The following is a 17,531-nucleotide window of genomic DNA, read 5'->3' on the forward strand; positions in this document are numbered from 1 at the left end:
GATCTGGTCACCACCGCGGCCCCCCGCCTCGGCAGACCAACGTAGCTGCTGGCTACCTGAGCGGCGCGTATTGTTTGTCGGGAGCAAAAAAGGCTCGCTGCCTACCCAGGGAGATCGAGTATGTGAAGGAGTGCGGCAGAGGACACGTTGTGATACCCGAAATATCGGGGGCCGCAATCGAAAGGCTGGTCCCCTCCCACCCCCCCAGTCAAAAGATCTAACATGCGGACAGGGGAATGGGATGAGTCTGAGGTATTTGGATTATGTGAACCCCCCCCTTTCCCCCTCTCTCCTCGTAATGATGAGGACATCTGCAGCTTTGTTTGCGCGTCTTTGGGGTAGGTTATTCAGGCTTCCCTCCAGGGAGAAAAAGAAAAAGCAAGTACAGCCATGGGTGGAAGACGTGTTTTCCAACTTCCGATACCCCTCCCCACCCTTCCAATGGATGCTCGGTAACCCTGACGAAGATCACGTTCTCCCCGGCAGCCCTACTCTTGTTACCGGCTTACTGAAAAAAGAGTGAGCTCGCGTAGAACAAGGACCTTGCTTCTCCCTTGGAAGGGGAGGTTGATTTGGTTGAGTTGAAAGTCGGAGAGTTACTTGAGTCATCGATGAGAGCAAGTCGAGCGCATACTTGCTTTTTCTTCTTCTCCTTCTCCAGTCCACGCCGCGGCACGTGCCTAAGAGGCACACATGATGCATTTGACTCACCTGCAGCAAAAGCATGAGCGAGTCGGACGTGAAATTCGTTAGACGGGGCGCGGGCGGACGAGATGTTTCTTTGCCCATTCCACAGCTCTGACTCCCAAGTTGCCGTCGCCACTATGCTTCTTCTATTTCGGCAAGAGGACGGAGGGCTCCGAGTCTCAACGGTCAGACGTGGAGACTGCCGGCTCGGAATGACGGCGTCGTGATGTTGTATACTGCTTTGTGCTACGCCTATGAGACCACAGATACCGAACCTAGGCGTACTTGCATACCTATCGGAAAGGTCAGGACAAGAGCTAGGCAGATCAATGCGCAAGATGCATCATGGCATTAAAGCTCAAGGGGGTTCTTGCTCTCTAGGCACATACACACGCATGCACCCCTTGATCCGGTTGCCCTTGTTGCGTGCTCAAAATCATGGCCAAAAGGGGGGGGGGGGGGACAGATAAGTTCATCATGCTTGAATATTATATCTTGATTGGGAATCGGAGGGAGAAGCACGATTTAGAAACAACAAGGCTCGGAACAACAACAAAAATGAAACGCCCGAGAAGTAGATTTTCGAGTCCCATTCCCCTACCCTAGCCAAGACAAACAAGACCAATGCTTTCAGCTCCCAACGCCGCTGGCCACAAGTCGACCGCAAACAATACCCGCCACGAGATTCCGTCCCATGCCCTTTTGAAGAGTCGAAAAGCAAACAACACATCGAAGAAAACTCCACAAAAAATATATCAGGTGCCCTGGAGATCCGCGTCCTGCAAGGACGGGTTTTCAGCCCCGGCGTGTCCAAGAGAGCAGAAGAAGAAACGAGCGTGCGGGTCGCTAGGTCGAAAAAGCTGATCAGACAATGCAGGAATTGTACCTCCCTACCCGGTCGATGTGAGCCAATCGGGGTTCCAGGGACAGGGGAGTCGAGAAAGTCTGGTGGTGGTGGTGTTGCATAGCTGTGTTGCAAGACACACAAACGTACCCCCCGTCCCTTCCTTGGTGACCGAGAGATGTCGTCGACATGACAGGTCGTACGGCGAGACACACAACTTTTCTCCAAGGGTGAAATGCCGCTTCACAGCTCGCCTTGACGTACGTCTCCCCACTCCCCCCCCCCCCGATCTCGTCGGTTCATGCTGAGCACCCGTGGCTGAGACAACCACCAGCCCTCCAAGTTGCATGTGTCGGTCAAGAGCCCGACATAATGGCCGAGAAGGCGTAGCGCGGGTCAGGCTGACTGCGGACTCTGGCGATCTCGTTGTCGGCAAAGATCTCGCTAAAGATTCGGAAGTCACTCTTGTGGCTCGAGGAGCTGCCACTCAAGCTCGACGACGACGACGACGAGCTCTTGGACTTGCTCTTGGACGAGCTGCTGCTGCTGCTGCTACTCTTGGTCTTCTTGGCAATGTCGTCGAGAATGCACTTGGCCGTGCACTGCCTGTCGTCCTCGAAGGCGAACATGACGGCGAGAAACTGGCCCCTCAGCTCCGGGTCGTAGAGGAAGACATCGCGCCACAGCTCGGCCAGCTCTTTGGGCGGGTTTCGGTAGCCATTGCCGAGGCCGAAGTCGCCGATAACGACGTGGTTGTAGCCGTTGAAGACGCAAATCCGTAACGCCGCGCGCATCTTGTTCCGCACCAGCTCTCGCTCCTCCGAGAAGGAGTACTTCCGTCCCTGGTCTGTGAGTTTCGGCCATCGCGTCGGCGGCATGGAGATAACGGGGAGCGACCTCCAGTCCTTCATATCGAGCGACTCGATTCGGTCTTGGAACTGGCGGAATCGGACTTTTAAGAACGTGTCAGCTTTGACAAATGGTCGGCAAATCAGAAACATTATATATGTGTAGATATATATGCGCTTACCGACATCGGGCGAGTAGATAGCCCCTTCCATCGGGATCGGATAGTTGGTTGCCATGTAAGCGTCTGGATGGGGCGTGGCGAGCGTTGCTGAAAGATTGCTCCGGCGGCATAGTCTCTCCTGCAACACGATGGGGTCAGGAACGGTCGAAGCTAAACCCGGTACAAAGTCTTGTTTCTCATACCTCGTAACCAACCACACCCGTCTCCCAGTCTCCCCCGGGTCGTTTCTCGTTCGCGGCGCAGATGAAGGGGATACGGACGCCTTCAGTCTGGGCCCAGCCAAGCGCACAGTCAACAGGGTCACTGTGAACGACGTCTAACGTTGGTTGTTGTTAGCTGTCGTCTTGACAAATCTCTCTCTCTCTCTCTGTGTGTGTGTGTGTGTGCGCGCGCGCGTGTCAATGTACGGATCTCTAGGTGCCACTCACAGAACTTGGGCAGATCTGAGCTAATAAAGCTCGGGCGGCTGAGAGGAAGCTGAAGCAGCGGCTGAGAGTAGAGAACGGAGTACGGCGGCCACTCTTCCCGGAAGTGTCTGTTGACCTCTGGGATGAGTTTCTTCTTCGTGTCGGCAGCCACCTCAGAGGGCTTGATCTTCAAAGGCTTTGAAGAAGGCATTATCAAGTGTGGGCTCGTCCAGAGTTCACCGGCAACGGTATGTAAGAAACAGCACGTGAAAGGGACTGGATTCAGAGCAGGCGCCTATGATGGATTGGGAAGAAGAAGAAGAAGAAGAAGAAGTAGTGGCATGTATGAATGGCATGGGGGAATAGGGGACCAGGGAGAAGGACATTTGCATGGGCGTCTCTCGCAACTCTTTAAGTATATCCCTCGCAACGAAGAGCAAGTCAACAGTCAAGATAGAATGCGGCGCCTGACGGGTGGGAAAAGAAACAATGACATGGTGTCCATCTCAGATTCTCAGTCAGTGAGTGAGTGAAGAGAAGCGAGAGCGGTGAAGGGTTACTGAGGGGAGTGTAACCAATACTTGTCGGATCTCAGTCAAGTCTGCGACATTTCCAGGGTAGTGTATAAGAAGGGCGCGTAGAGGGTGGGTGGGTTTGGCCGCCGTGGTTGTGATGAGAACATGTCTTGCTTATACAGAAGCCCGGGTCGTGTCACGTCAGGCTTCCCGTGGTCTTGGTAGGTGGAATCTGATCGAGATACTACTGCAATCTGCCGCAGTTATACGAGATCTTCCTGTCGCCCAAGATCCCACCTGAAGCGTCGTTGCGAGCTGGGGAAGAAGGAGGGTTGGGACAGGTAGTGCGACAGAGGTCAAGGCCACAGAGATGTCTCGTTCGTTCGACTGGGGTCCGAAAGACATGTTGGCGGGGCCAGAGAGCCAAGGCAGGGAATGATGTTGAGGGAGAAGAGAGAGAAAGGAAGAGACAAGACAGACAGACAGACAGAGTGTGTGTGTGATGCGAAGGCCAGTTGGTTGGCCATGCCTTGATGATTTGACCCGGGCTGGCTGTCCAGTGCCTACAACAAGAAGCAATAAGTTTGGTATGGAAGAAGCAAAAAACCCAGCATCATGGTTCTTAGACCCCCACTAAGGGGTGACGATTTAGCAGGGGGTTGGACGTGATGAAGAAAAGCATGGGGCATCCATCTCATCCACAGGTCTGTCTGACCACACTGACGAGACAAAAGATGCGGTTGGCGGAGCGGAGCGGGCCAGGGCGTCCTCCTTTGTTTGCGCGTTTGCTCTCCCGTGATTTGAGTCGAGCTCATGCCGACATCCACGGAGAAACATGTCGCCCAGTCGATCGACGGCAAAAGTCTGGGCTGAGCCGGCGGCCTCAATCCAACTCGAGGGCGCGACGGCGCGGGCATCAAGCAAGGAAGAAAGAGAGAGAGAGAGGGAGAGAGACTAAAGGTTTCTCTACCCGTCTTCCAGAGCCATGTCCTGGGATTGTGAAGCAAAGACGACCTGCATTATCCCGAAGTCGTAAACCGTGGCCGGTGTTTGGGTGTCTCGGGAGTGAGTCCCAAGGCGGAGCTGGGCAACCGCAATAATTGGACTCGGATCCGGGTTACTGCGACAGCAAGCCGGACCGCGACTTGCGAATTGGAACGCTCACGGGCGGGTGGTGAGTGTCTGCTGGAGACTGAGGCGTCCAGGGCGTGGGATGAACAGTATGTTTTGTGGTGTGAAGGAAATGCAATGCGATGCGCTGCGATGCCAGAGACGGGATAGTGTCCCTGGCACGTACCGCATGATGGGGTTGCTCTTATCTCGGATAAGACGGTATCTAATCAACAGTGGGGCATTGGTAGTGTGCCAGCCTAGGTACCTAGGCAAGGCGAAGTAGGTAAAGGTACTTGTGAAGCCTATTATTCTGATTTGGCTGATAAGTACATCTACTACCGGGATCACAGCATCGATCCACTCCATTCAATTGAAGCTTTCTATTGGTCACGTTCTTTTTTTCCTTCCCCAAGCTCCCCCCCCGGTCCAAGCCTCAGTCATCCTCCGTCAGTCCAAGTCGTCCGTCGCATCGCGATACCTAGTCCCTTTGCGCCGTCATCCGCAATCGCCTCACGACGCGACACGCCGTCTAGTAGCACCCCTCTTCGCTTTTGGTGCTCGAAGCCACGGCCCTTTCTCTCTTCTTGCTACCAACATGCAACGCTAGGCATCCCTCCCCGAATATGCGAACCCCAGTCATCATGTCCTCCCGACGGCTCGGGGGATTCCTGCTCTCGACGCAGCCCCTCGGTCGTCGATGGCAGTCGACGGCGCCTCGCAAGACGATTGCACAGTTTCTGGACTGGAAGCCCGAAGCCGAAGTCAACGATGTTGTGCTCAACGGCTACATCAGGTCTGTTAGGAACATGAAGACGGAACGCTTCCTCAACGTGGGCGATGGCTCTTCCCGCACTCCCATTCAGGCGCTGGTCTCGAGGACTCACGACGAAAGGTGGGCCCTAGCTTTACTCTCTCTGGTCTCTGTCTCGGCAGTTCTGATTATTGATAATATCCCAGCGCAAACTTGCGAGTCGGTGCTGCAGTCCGCCTACGAGGCTCGTGGGTGCCCTCCAAGACGGAAGGTCAGAGCCACGAGTTGAGAGCCCATCATGTCGAGATTCTGGGCCCCTCTGACGCCAAGGCAAGTCTTCTGTATTTCTCTTGCTTACTCTCCGTCCATGGTTTCTGATATCGCCCTCGAGACAGACTTTCCCCATCCAAAAAAAGTACCAGACCCCCGACTACCTACGCACCATGCCTCATCTTCGACCCCGGATACCGCTAAACGCCGCCATCTTGCGCCTGCGGTCGGAAGCCGTCGCCGTCTTGACTCAGTTCTTCGCCTCGCGAGACTTTGTGCAGACCCATCCGCCGATAATCACTTCCTCGGACTGCGAAGGAGCAGGCGAGGTGTTCAACGTTGCCACGGGCGTGGCCGAGACAGAGGCGCCGACAGCCTTGACCGCTGCCAAGGACAAGGTACCAGAACTGTTCTTTCGTTCCCCAAAGTACCTGACCGTGTCGACACAACTCCATCTTGAGGCGTTGGCACAGTCTCTGGGCGATGTCTGGACATTGTCGCCGACTTTCCGCGCGGAACGGAGCGATACCTCGAGACACATGAGCGAGTTTTATATGTTGGAAGCCGAGATGAGCTTCGTCGACGACATGGACCAAGTCATGGACCTTGTCGAGGACATGCTACGCAGCTTGGTCATGGGTCTATACAAGACTCGCGCTGCACAGGAACTGCGCCAGCGGCGAGCTCCTGGCAGTACTCGCACAGCCGAAGACGATCTCGTGCCGATAGAGGAAGTGGAGCGTCGATGGTTGGGCCTGATGCAGAGCCCCGCCTCCAAGTGGCCGCGCATCACTTATGCCGATGCCATCAAGCTACTTCAGGCCGAGGAAGGTCGATTCGAGCTCAGGCCTACATGGGAGGACGGCCTGCACTCGGAGCATGAAAAGTTCCTTGCCAAAACCCTAGGTGCCACCAACGATCCCGGCGCGTACACCCCCGTCTTTATCACTCACTACCCGAGGGAGATCAAAGCATTCTACATGCGAAGATCGGCTTCTTCAGCTAGCGGCATCCCCGGGAATCCCGGCGGTGATACGGTCGACTGTTTCGACCTGCTGGTGCCTGATTTGTGTGAAATTGCCGGCGGCTCCATGCGCGAGCATCGCCTGGAAGATCTTTTGGAGACCATGAAAGCTCGTGGCATGGGCTCTCCGGCCGCCGACGGACGCGGGGGCCACACCGGCGGTGATCTGGACTGGTACGTCGACCTCCGCCGTTGGGGCTCCAATCCACATGGAGGTTTCGGTCTGGGCTTCGACAGACTGCTCAGCTACCTCGTCGGCGTCCCCAACGTCAGGGACGTCGTGGCATTCCCGCGCTGGTTCGGCCGGTGTGACTGTTGATTCCATCAGCCGAGAGAGGGCCGCGGACGAAATCACCACCGGCTGTGCCATCCCACGGAGATAGTCCCTCGTTAACCTTTGCCTACCTGGGATTCTGGAAGCCGGCCTCGATGAAACACTTACGGACTTAATGTTACATGGTGATCGATGCACTCGTCCTACCCAAACGGTCGAGCGCGACCCAACAGCCACCTCGTGCATGTGCACACCTTCTGGCTCATCTCCCAGGCGTGTTGCCTGGGACCCGTCTCCGGAGATCGATGTCTTATCCTCCGGTGGCTTGCAGGTGACAGACTTTCGACCCCACGGGAAAATCTTGTGACGTCGTACTACGGACGGGAGGAGGCATCCAGCGTCTCGGTCTCATAGGCTTGGAAACGGGAAGAAGACTGCAGGCAGTCGACTGGTCGACGATAGCCTGAGTTGGTGAGAGTCCAAGCCGGCGAGGGTCTGTCAAAGGGGCAGGACGGTCGTAGACGCTCTGCACAGTTAGGTCCGTTCAGAGGGACATGCTCCGGCAAGCAAGTTTTGTGACGGCTACGCATTCAGACGGCTCACCCTCCCAACGTAGTCCGCGCTGGGCAATGGGTGTATTGCGACTCTGTACTTAACATATGCGTCTGCGTTCGCGGGATGTGTCACCGCGCACGACTCTGTGTATCAACTTCATGTATCAACACATATGTACAACATACCACCAGATGTCTAGGCATCTCTCATTTATTTACTCAAGATTTGGTGTCGAAAAGAGCGGTGTCGACTCTCATGAGACAGGTGCATTGTGCGTGTCAATGGTTCAAGTCATCTGGAAGCGTTGACGGCGAGGGAGTGCAAGGACTTGAACGATATACAAAGCGGAGAGGGGTGTCTACGGCGGCCCGTCGATGCCTTGGAGCTCCGGTTTCGGTTTTGGATTCCCACGGCGATGAGCTGCGGCAAGATCTTTGTGAAGGTCGGAAGATATTGTTTGCTCCTATGAAACGATTCAGTCATCACAACTGTGGACTGTGTGGCTCGGCATGGCTCAAGCAATGCCAATCGTCCACCAGAGGTGGTGATGCCCCGAAAAGCAAAGAGAATACCTGGCGATCTCTGGCTGTCGACACCGCGCTTCGGAGCTTCTCGGCCATCCAGTCTAGGCGGCCTCGACGTCTGGTTATTCATCAGAAAAGGCCTTAAGCGTGAATCACGGAGCCCAGAAATTCCCATCCAAGGCAGCGCGATGCGATGGGAGAGGTATCCCGTCATCGTATAGGCAACACATGTATCGATGGCTCAGACCTGAAATGACCCCTGATATCTGCTCTTGTCGAGTCTAACGGCTTTACTGACGCTGGGGACCTCGCATACCATCATGCCCAACGTTCAGATCCGATTGTCAATTTTACTGGGACAGGCTTACTATCACATGTTTCCAGAAAGGAAGACGACCGCGTCCAGTATGCTTTGCAGATGTGCACTCCATCCGCTCAGTCGCTTCAGATATACGTCTTGTACTGGGCGCGGGTTGAACAATGCCAGCTTACCTTCAACATGACAACATGGCATCGCCCAAGGAGCCATCTGCCACAACTTTCACGCTGCAATACGACAGTAGGCCTACGTCGCCGTTCAAAAGATGGCAAACGACCAAGCTCCCGCCTCACCTAGTCCACCGCAGTTTGAAAAGCGAGAGAACTCAAAAGGTCACAGCCGCATCACCGCCGCCCCAACGCAAGAGCATTAAGAGCGGCATTCACACAAACTCTGATTGAGTGGCATCCAGGTGCATGTGCACAGTCGGATGATGGATCATAAGCACAGCACAGCGCAGCACAGCACAGCCAGACGATTAGCACAGTGGGAAGGCTTCGCGGGACAACGGTCTCTCGATGAAGGCCCGCGGGGTTGTTCAAGCCCTCGGACAACTAGAAGCGCACGCCATGGGGGGCGGCTCCCCACTGTTTCTTTTCTATTATACGACATTTGTAATGGTGCCAAGGGATGAGCCTCTCTTGAGTCTTAGGGGGGAGAGGAGTCGGGGGACAGATACGACACATATGCACACACAGACACACACACACACACACATACACGGGGCCGGGCTTTGCTCGTTATTCCCGCGCACTGAGAGTTGTGCTTCTGTGAGGGGATTTGGCCGGCCCTGTATCGGCATCGAACGTGGACGACGCCAACCTGCCAAGCATCTTGGGTCATGCTTGGCAGAGGTTTTGGACCAAGGGACAGAACCGAGGAGCAAGCAGTCGGCACGGTGCCAGACTGGAGCAGAGAGGGGGAAGGGGGGGTGGCGTGAAGAGTGGAAAGTTGGCGAGGAGAGGAGCCCATCCAACGATCAACTAACACGGTGTCGCTGACGAGACAAGGTCAAGAACTCGAGGTCGAGAGTGGGCGTCTTTGCTATGGGTCATCTCCACAGAGGCGAAACCTGAAGAGAAGAGCAAAGTGAAAAAGATGAATAAGAAGAAAAAACAAGGGGGGGGAAAGGGTCAGATTTCCTCCCACTTGGGAAGTCTGGGTCCACGAGGGATGCCATGCCGCCGCCGACGCCGCCTTGTTCCCGTTCCCAAGCTTCTCGTTTGGCGTCGGGAAACCTAAACATGTTGACAAAAGTCCGACCGCTGAAAGGAGTTGGGGTGACATTGCTATGCGCCCCGGGGGCCGGGGCCCCGAACAAAGGACGGAGGAGATCAGGAAAAGCTTCGCCTGAAGTGGAGAGAAAGTGAGTGAGTGAGAGAGAAGAGGCCTTGATTGTATTTCGTAGTTGGTTGTATCTGTACAAGTAAATACCTCCCGCGTGGCTCCAGGCGTCCCATCTTTATTCTTGCGGCAGCCGTCTGTTTGGGCTGGGATGGTGAGATGCTTGGGATGCTCAGGTCTCACGCCCGGCAATCGAGGACGGCATTCTTGTTCCAACTCTTGCTGACTGGCAGGCAGGCAGGCAGGCAGGCAGTCTCGGGGTTCTGACACACATCTGTCCACACAGCGCGCGAGACCGGTTTGCTCCCCACAACCCGAGGGAGGGAATTGGAGCCAGAGGTGATGTTTGGGTGGATGGACCGATGGTGCGTGAATATACGTTCAACCACGTAGGAAGGAGGCGGGCTTCCTTGTACCCTTGAATCCTCGGGGATGCTTGGGATCCAACGCTTGTCCCGATTCTGCTGGCGAAGCGTGCCCACGCCACGAGGGACGCCAGGATGACGCTATCGCCGGTGCTCCGCCGTCAAACGATTTAGTGCGGAACTCTCTGTCTCCTCACCCCCATGCTTTGGCACTTGAATAGTGCTCGGTACGGATACCAACTATCAACTAGTAAGGATACAAATAGTGTGTACTTAATGCGCTCCCTCCGAGGGAGGGCCGCGTCAGCGAGCCAAACCGGGGGGGGGGGGGCATTGGAACAGTCACCCTCCCTTGCAACAACTGCTGTCAACTGCCTACAACTCCGTAGTCACATCGTCCTTGTTCAAGATAACTCACTCACCCAATTCACCCGACCGACGGGCTTTTTTTCTCTTTCGTTTTGAGTTCTCCGCCGCGGAAGAAGTATTCGCTTTTGGAAGTGAGCAGGGGTGGAGGGGAGGGAGGGACGAGGGACTACGATGTACAGGGTAGAGCAGGTTGGCAGGATAGGACGGGCGTGGTGTGGAGCGTGTGGCGAGCGTATCGAACGAATCGAGGGGCCGACGGTGGCGTGGTGCTGACATTGAGCATCGAATTAAGCTTAAGCACACCCTCGGGATCTTTGTGGGAGACGGACGGTCCAAGGGGCAGCCAAGAGGGAGTAAGTACGATGTATGGAGGGGGGGTGTTAATCTGCGCGCCAGCTCGTGGTTTTCCCCCCTTCTCTTTGGACCACCATGGCATCGACCGGAAGAGGGCCATCGAAAGCCAATGTCTGTCCATCTAATAAACCTCCATGTGCTTGCTATCCGGGTGGCCTGACAAGCAGACGTTCTCGTTCCCAAATCTGACCATCTGAACGCCCCCCTCCCGGGTGACACTGGAAGCCTGCCACGGGGTTTTATCTGGAACCACGGACGACATGGCGCGCACTGACAGACCAAGCCAACGTCCACTGTGATTCTGCTTCAAGGGCGATGCTTGTGCCAGGTACGCACACACACACACACACACACACACACACACACACACAGATTAGGGAGTTAGGAGAAGCATTCCGCGGACGCCGGTCTGGGACGCCGGTCTGGGACGCCGGCGCCGAGTCAAAAATAAAATTGCCAAACTTGGACGACGTCCCGTTCACGAATTGCTCCGAGTTGACGAGCTGTATGTGGAAACTCTAGGAGAAGGGGGGTTTCGCATCGGCGAATGAAGCCCTGTTCAAAACGCAGATAGACAGACGGACGAGAGAGACTCAGGAGTAACTCCAGCGTTGGTTTGGAAAAACGGCCGCACCAGCGCCGGGTCGTCTATGGTGGGAATCCTAATTTTTTTTCTCGCTTCAGAGTCCCCATCTCGGCGTGCGTAAACAGGCACAGCACAAAAAAAAGGGCCAAGGATCGAGTTGGTATTATCTCATCATCTCCCTCCTTGTCTCTCTCTCTCTCTCTCTCTCCCTATCTCTCTCTGTTTCTCACCCCCTCCCCGGCAGCACTGCCACAACGCCAATGCATCAATCCGGTGGCCACCTGCACGGGAATGGATGTGAGAGAGAAAAAGAGAGAGTGTGTGAGTGTGTCTGTGTACACTAGATCCTATGGAGAGCTCCGTATAGGAGCCACCCGACTTTCCGGGATCCTTTGAGGGGGGAACGGGGGGGAAGAGACCTCAATAACAAGTAAAAGACTCAACGAGTAAAAAGAGTCGGTTGTTGGCCGACGTATCCGGGCACCTCGTCCGCCCGTCCTCGACCGGCACCGTTTCTCGTGCCGCTTAAGCGGAACCGAAATCTCCGCCCCTACCTCTTCCCACCCCCCCTCCTCCAAGTGTCGCCAACGCCCGTCTGTCGCGACTTCGTCCCAGGCACCTGCGGCCCGAGGAACTTTGTGTGTTGGTGCTGTTCCTGTTGGAACTTGGAAGGACGACTTCGTGCCCGCGATCCAGGTTGCCTGCGGAACGCCACCGGGCCACAGCCAAATTTCCTGTGGCCAGTAGCCAATGTCGGCCAACGGTGAGCCAATCTCGCCAAGGCTGGGCTCTATGTGAACGGTCATGGACTGGGAACAGGCAGGAATCCCCCCACCCCTTCCAGCAGGCATCACTTGCAAGGCATGTCTATGTCGATGGCGATACTTTGACCGAGGGAGGGAGGGAGGGAGGATAGCAGCCAACCAGGCAGCGAACCTTCCACCTTTCACGTTGGATACTGTGAACCTAAGGGAAGGGGGGGGGGGGGGGGATAGTGTCGAAACTCTTGAGAGGACGGAATAGAGTTGTGGACGTACGAGCTTGTTTCTTGCCTGCTCGACGCGTTTGGGTCGCCGCTAATGCACCTTCGCGCAAGGGTCTCGACAAACACCCACATCACATCAATCTCTCCCCGTCCAGCCCACCGGCCGTCGCGCATCTTTTCAAGGCTCAGCGCGGGCGGCCGAGGTTGAGTACAGTTCGCTAGGGGGGAGGGGGGAAGGGCAACTCGCAATATCCGATGGCTGAGCGCCTAGGAGTCATCTCCGCTGCTGAGAGGCCGAGTCATCGTCCGTGTCAGCCGAACCGCGTGACGGCGTCGGTGAGTGTGCTGTTGCCGGCCTAAGCCTGGTTGGGGGTACCGTCAACACACACACACACACACACATGCACAAATACGCACACCTCGCGCTCACGCGGACCCGGCAAACGGGTTGTGGCTAAAGTGGTCGGGATCTGGCGCCTATGAAGTCGAGCCGGGCCCTGGACTCCATCGGCCGTGACGGTTTCGAGCCCGGAATCTGCGTCTCCAATCTGCGTCTCCCAGCGAGAGTGACACGCAGAGAGTTGGCCTATTACGACATGCTTTCCTGATGGACTCGCAGTATACCTCCCGGCGGTCGACGAGCCAATGACTTCCTCTGAACTCCAGGCCGCCCCTTGAGCTTCTCCTTGAAGAAATCAATACCGCCTGTCGGACGGGCTCATCACGGCTAGATGCCTTATCTCGGCTGCGTCGTCGTCGAAAACGCTGGCGCCGGGTTCCCGTCCGTACGACGCCAGACCCGCCCCGGGCCCTGTACTTGATTGTCGAAATCAAACTCCGAACTCTCGGCTGCCCACGCCTTCTCTAGGCGACACATCCATCAGTCTCGGCCATGGAGCAAACAGTCGCTCCTCCTCCCTCCTCGCCAGCTGATAAGCCGGCTTTGGAGAGGCGTCAAGGGAGCATGAGACGATGTATGAAACTAGGTTCGAAGCCTCACGGTGCCCATGTGACTGGAAGGACCTGTGATTAGCACAAAATCGAACTCGGTCGGGTTTCTGGAAGCACACCATTGCCAATGCCTCGCACGCCTCCGCTCTTTCGTCTCCCTTTCTCCCAGAGCCTGGACGAGATGGATATAACCCGCATTCCAGGGGACAGCACCCCGAAATGCTTGGCCCTAATGCGTGGCGCTGCTGAGGTCAACCCCCGCTAGTGCTCCAAGAATGGATGGGCGCCGGCGGAAGCACACCTCCAGGACAAAAACTGGCCGGTGAATCGAGTTGGGATTTCCGAATACAGATGAACAGAACAAGAACGCTCGTGCTCCGTCGACCGCTGAGTCAGCGGTCAATAGAAGTAGCCATGGACAGCCTACGTAAGCCGCCCAACTTTTCTATTCCTGTCCCGAGATGCGAAGGGGGGGGAGGGGGCTGGTGGATGGGTGCCTCGAAAGGGCCGGCGTTTATCCTTAGCCCTTCGTTTCATCCCTTTGCAACTTACTCTGTACCCCCGTCCACAACTCTTTCTTTGATTTAGGGTTTGGCTGTCATGGGCCTTTTCTTTGGCTGCGTCCGAGTCATGGCGGGGACGCCGGCTGCTCTGTGCATGACCGCGGATGGGTCGGCGATAGGTCATGACATCAATAACCACTGCACCGCTCGCCATCTGCTACTTGGGGCGTCTTGTCCTGTTGAACGAGGCGGCCGCGGATATACGGAGTTGAGGTGACTCGTTCCCTCAACTCCGCGAGTCCCCTCGACTCCGTTCCACTTTGATCATGTCCTGTCAGCAGGCGGGAGGGAGGGTGTGCGCCGAGCTGGAGGGTTTACCTCATGCAGTTCAACCAAGTATTTTCTTGCTGTCCCCCCCCTCCCCAATAGAGGAGCCTGGAGGCTATACGACAAAGTCTCGGCATCCCCCTCTCTCCCTCCCATCTGCGGTGTTGTCATCTCGATGTCGAGTTGACGAGCGGACACGGCTTCGCTTTCAACTGGGTTGACTGGGGGGTGTGCAGGTCAACAGGTAAAGAAAGGGAAAAAACGAGGGTTCGTTGGCTTGCAACTTTATGAGGGAAAAGGTTGCAGTCTTGCAAGAAAAGCAATCAATCTGCGATGTCCTAAAAAAGTAACTTGGGGTCTAAAAAAAATCAAAATGAGAACAACAAGACAAGGCGGTACAGCCTAGGTAACAACCCCAGCACACACACACACACGCACATAGGTCGAACCTACTGTGTAAAGCAAGAGGTATCCTTTTTCCGAATAACCATCCATGGGGGGCATGTCTCATTCGGAGGTATTAGAGTTTATTTTTCCGCGTACCGACTATGGCGAGAGATGGGATGGCGGGCAGATTCGATCGAGGCACAAGAAAGTAAGCTCAAGCGAGACGGCCGCAACGGGGACATTAGAGCGTCACGGTTAACCGGGTTGACGCTGTCACCCTCACACGTAAACATCTTACCATACCTAGGACACAGTCACTGATCGTCTCGGCCCTTGGAGCCCTTGGCCCCAGAGAGAGGTGTTGGAGGAGCAGCCTTGTCTCGCCTCGTCTCAGCCGTCCAAGGTAGCGGACGAGCCGTGACTCGAGTCCACCGTCAAAACCGGGAAATGGGGGGGTAACGCGGTGATGGACACGGCGGCGGCGAAAACCACAAAAAACAAAAGCCCGGCGTCTCTCTGCACTGGCCAGATATGGCAGTCTTGGCGGTGGGAGGAACTCTGCACTCTGTGAAATAAAAAGTTTAAAAATACAAAAAAAGTATCTTGGTGATAAATCATGTTGGTTCGGACTTTGCAAACCCTTTCACTCGCCTCGTGTCCTTCTTTTTCGTGACTGGGCCGTCCGTCCACTTTACTTTTGGACAAAGTTTTCCTGCATCTGAGTCGGCATCATGGGATATCCCGTCAGGCAAAGAAGAGTACGAGGATCCCACGGCTCACCCGGATTGTTGACTGTTCCCGTAAACCCATCCCACTGTCAAACCCGAAAGCGACCGCAAGAGTCAGCTTGAAAATTCTAATTAAAAAGAAATTGTAATCTTAAAATAAGCTTTTTCTTTAATCCCCCGCAGAGTTATAGCTGGGGGGGAGGAGGGGGGAGGGGGGAGAAATCCCCAAAAAGTCACAGACGCACAGTTCACCGGCATCGCCCCCGTCTGATTAAGCATCTTACCTTTGTCGGGACGGACGCAACAGGCAAACTTTTTGGGGTTTTATTTCCAGTTTTGTGCTCCGATGGATTCAAGTGGTGTACGATGTACAGAGTATCCGTACAGGTTGTTGTCCATCGTATCCACCGCCAAGGAAATTCTTGGAATGTGTCGAATTACCATCCATGGCATCCCGGGTCGTCCGTCCATTCTCGTGTCGGTGAGCTGTTGCGAACTGCCACCTCGCCGAAGACTGCTGTCATTTAAATTTATGTAGTAGATAGTCGCCTGTGACAATTCACTCCCGCCACCGGGGAGTAACTTAATCAACGTCGGGCGCCCGGCAGCTTCTTGAGAGTCCTCGGTCGTCTCTCCCGTTCCAGGAATGTTCCTCGGACCCGGCGGCTCTCCCAAGAGTCCGAAAGCAAAGGCCTGTCCAAGACAAATCCTCTCTCGGCCAAAAGGGCGTAGGTGTTTGTGTGTGTGTGTGTGTGGGTGTGGGTGCAGATGTGCACATGCTTACCTTTCTGGGCTGGGCAGCAGCAGCAGCAGCAGCAGCAGCAGCATCACAACCACCACCAACACCACCCCCCCCTCCTCAAGATACATTCACCCCTCCCTCCTTCTTCCAAGGTGTTCAGCTGGCGAGAGAAACTTTTACAGATCCTGGAGGAGCTGTGAGGTATGCCAAGAGCACCAAGACGACGCTAGGAGCAGTGGCTGACAACGCTTAAATTCATGCTTAAAACTGCTCAAGACGCCGTGGCAGCAGCGAAGCTGCTTGGCCTGTCCAGTAAACTCAGCTCTCGTCTCTCAGTGGCGCCGAGCCAAGCGGCCAAGCGGCCACGCCGTGGGCGATTCGTTCAAGTCGAAGCCAGTACGGATACAGAGAGCACTGTGAGGTGAGAGAGAGGAGAACGAGGGTTGAGTCACATACAGACATACACATACGCACCCCCCGTTTTGTCGCAGACTGCACTGGTCGTCGCCCAGTCTTGGATCGTGACTGGACGCGAGGATGCATTGGCGGCGCGATCTTGTGTGTGTGTGTGTGTGTGTGTGTGTCTCACCCCCTGTTGTTGTTTTTCGTCAATCCCGCTTAACCTATTCCAAAGGACAGACGGCGGGCATCCTCGGTTGGTTCTCGTTGTGCGCACAACACACAACTTGGATAACGGAGGTTTCCGCCATCTTGTTTGCCTCTTGCACACATTTCTCGTTTGGGGCCTGCTGCCTACTGTCCCTAGTAGTTATTCAACGGTAGCATCTGCGAGTAAGTTCAACGTTTACGAACCATCAAATCATAGGCCAGAAGCTTGATGATACGCACCATCGTTCAGGTACGTGGGGGGGGGGAGGGTGAGCCCCGTCCTCCTCACCCCCAACCACGAACGACAGGAAAATGCACAGCGGCACCAACTCGGACCCCCTCCCTGGCGGCCGCTCCTGAGAAAAAGGTCTCATCACAAGTGACCCCCCCATAAGGATCACCGCCAAGCTCCGGTTTGTAACTCGTTCGGGCAGGCCAAGACGTGGGTGGCCTGTCTCCGTACGATACAGGATCATAGGTGTACACTATAGAGTACTCTGTAGAGGGAGGGGGCTTGGGGGGTTGGCCCGTCCAATTTGCAGGTAATGCCGATGACCGACGATCAGCTGGCTGGCTTTTCCCTTGGCCAGGTAGCCCCTTCTCTCGCCAAAGTACTGGGATTAGTGCAGTATCTGCACAAGTAGAGAGACAGAGAGAGTCATTAATGAACTCAATGGTGGAGCGTCGCGCGTGCCGTAGGCCGAGGGGGAGGCCGGGCGTTATTGTCATACTGTAATACTCAGGACAGATACCCAAAAGACGGGGAATGGTTCGGCTCAGCCAGGCCGGGGTTGGGATCCATGAGCGAGTTACCTGCCTACCACGTACACACAAAGTACATAGTACACACCACAAGTGCACTAGGGATCCGCTGACGGGCACTTTCGAGTCAATCAACTGCGGCTGCCAATCGTTGACGATCAGGCGGCGACGGGCGCGTGGATGGGGATGGAGGGACTCTTGAGGGA

General features: G+C 55.5%; 3 protein-coding genes across 3 annotated transcripts; 2 read left to right on the forward strand and 1 right to left on the reverse strand.

Moving 5' to 3' along the window:
- Positions 1-1,887: 1,887 nt before the first annotated feature.
- On the reverse strand, positions 1,888-3,179 carry CH63R_12199 (Mitochondrial chaperone bcs1; the record flags this gene model as incomplete). Its single annotated transcript, XM_018307173.1, has 4 exons — positions 1,888-2,483; positions 2,562-2,679; positions 2,744-2,877; positions 2,990-3,179. The coding sequence occupies 4 exons, from the start codon at positions 3,177-3,179 to the stop codon at positions 1,888-1,890; spliced, it is 1,038 nt and encodes a 345-aa protein (XP_018154014.1).
- Positions 3,180-5,237: 2,058 nt separating this feature from the next.
- On the forward strand, positions 5,238-6,960 carry CH63R_12200 (Asparaginyl-tRNA synthetase; the record flags this gene model as incomplete). The annotated part of the gene is made up of 2 exons (XM_018307174.1): positions 5,238-5,618; positions 5,743-6,960. 2 exons carry the CDS (start codon positions 5,238-5,240, stop codon positions 6,958-6,960), a joined length of 1,599 nt encoding a protein of 532 aa, XP_018154015.1.
- Positions 6,961-15,858: 8,898 nt separating this feature from the next.
- Positions 15,859-16,270, forward strand: CH63R_12201 (uncharacterized protein; the record flags this gene model as incomplete). Its single annotated transcript, XM_018307175.1, has 3 exons — positions 15,859-15,940; positions 15,981-16,155; positions 16,231-16,270. 3 exons carry the CDS (start codon positions 15,859-15,861, stop codon positions 16,268-16,270), a joined length of 297 nt encoding a protein of 98 aa, XP_018154016.1.
- Between the last annotated feature and the right edge of the window lie 1,261 nt (positions 16,271-17,531).

Source organism: Colletotrichum higginsianum, chromosome 8 (assembly GCF_001672515.1).
Source record: "Colletotrichum higginsianum IMI 349063 chromosome 8, whole genome shotgun sequence".
Lineage (NCBI taxonomy): Eukaryota > Fungi > Ascomycota > Sordariomycetes > Glomerellales > Glomerellaceae > Colletotrichum > Colletotrichum higginsianum.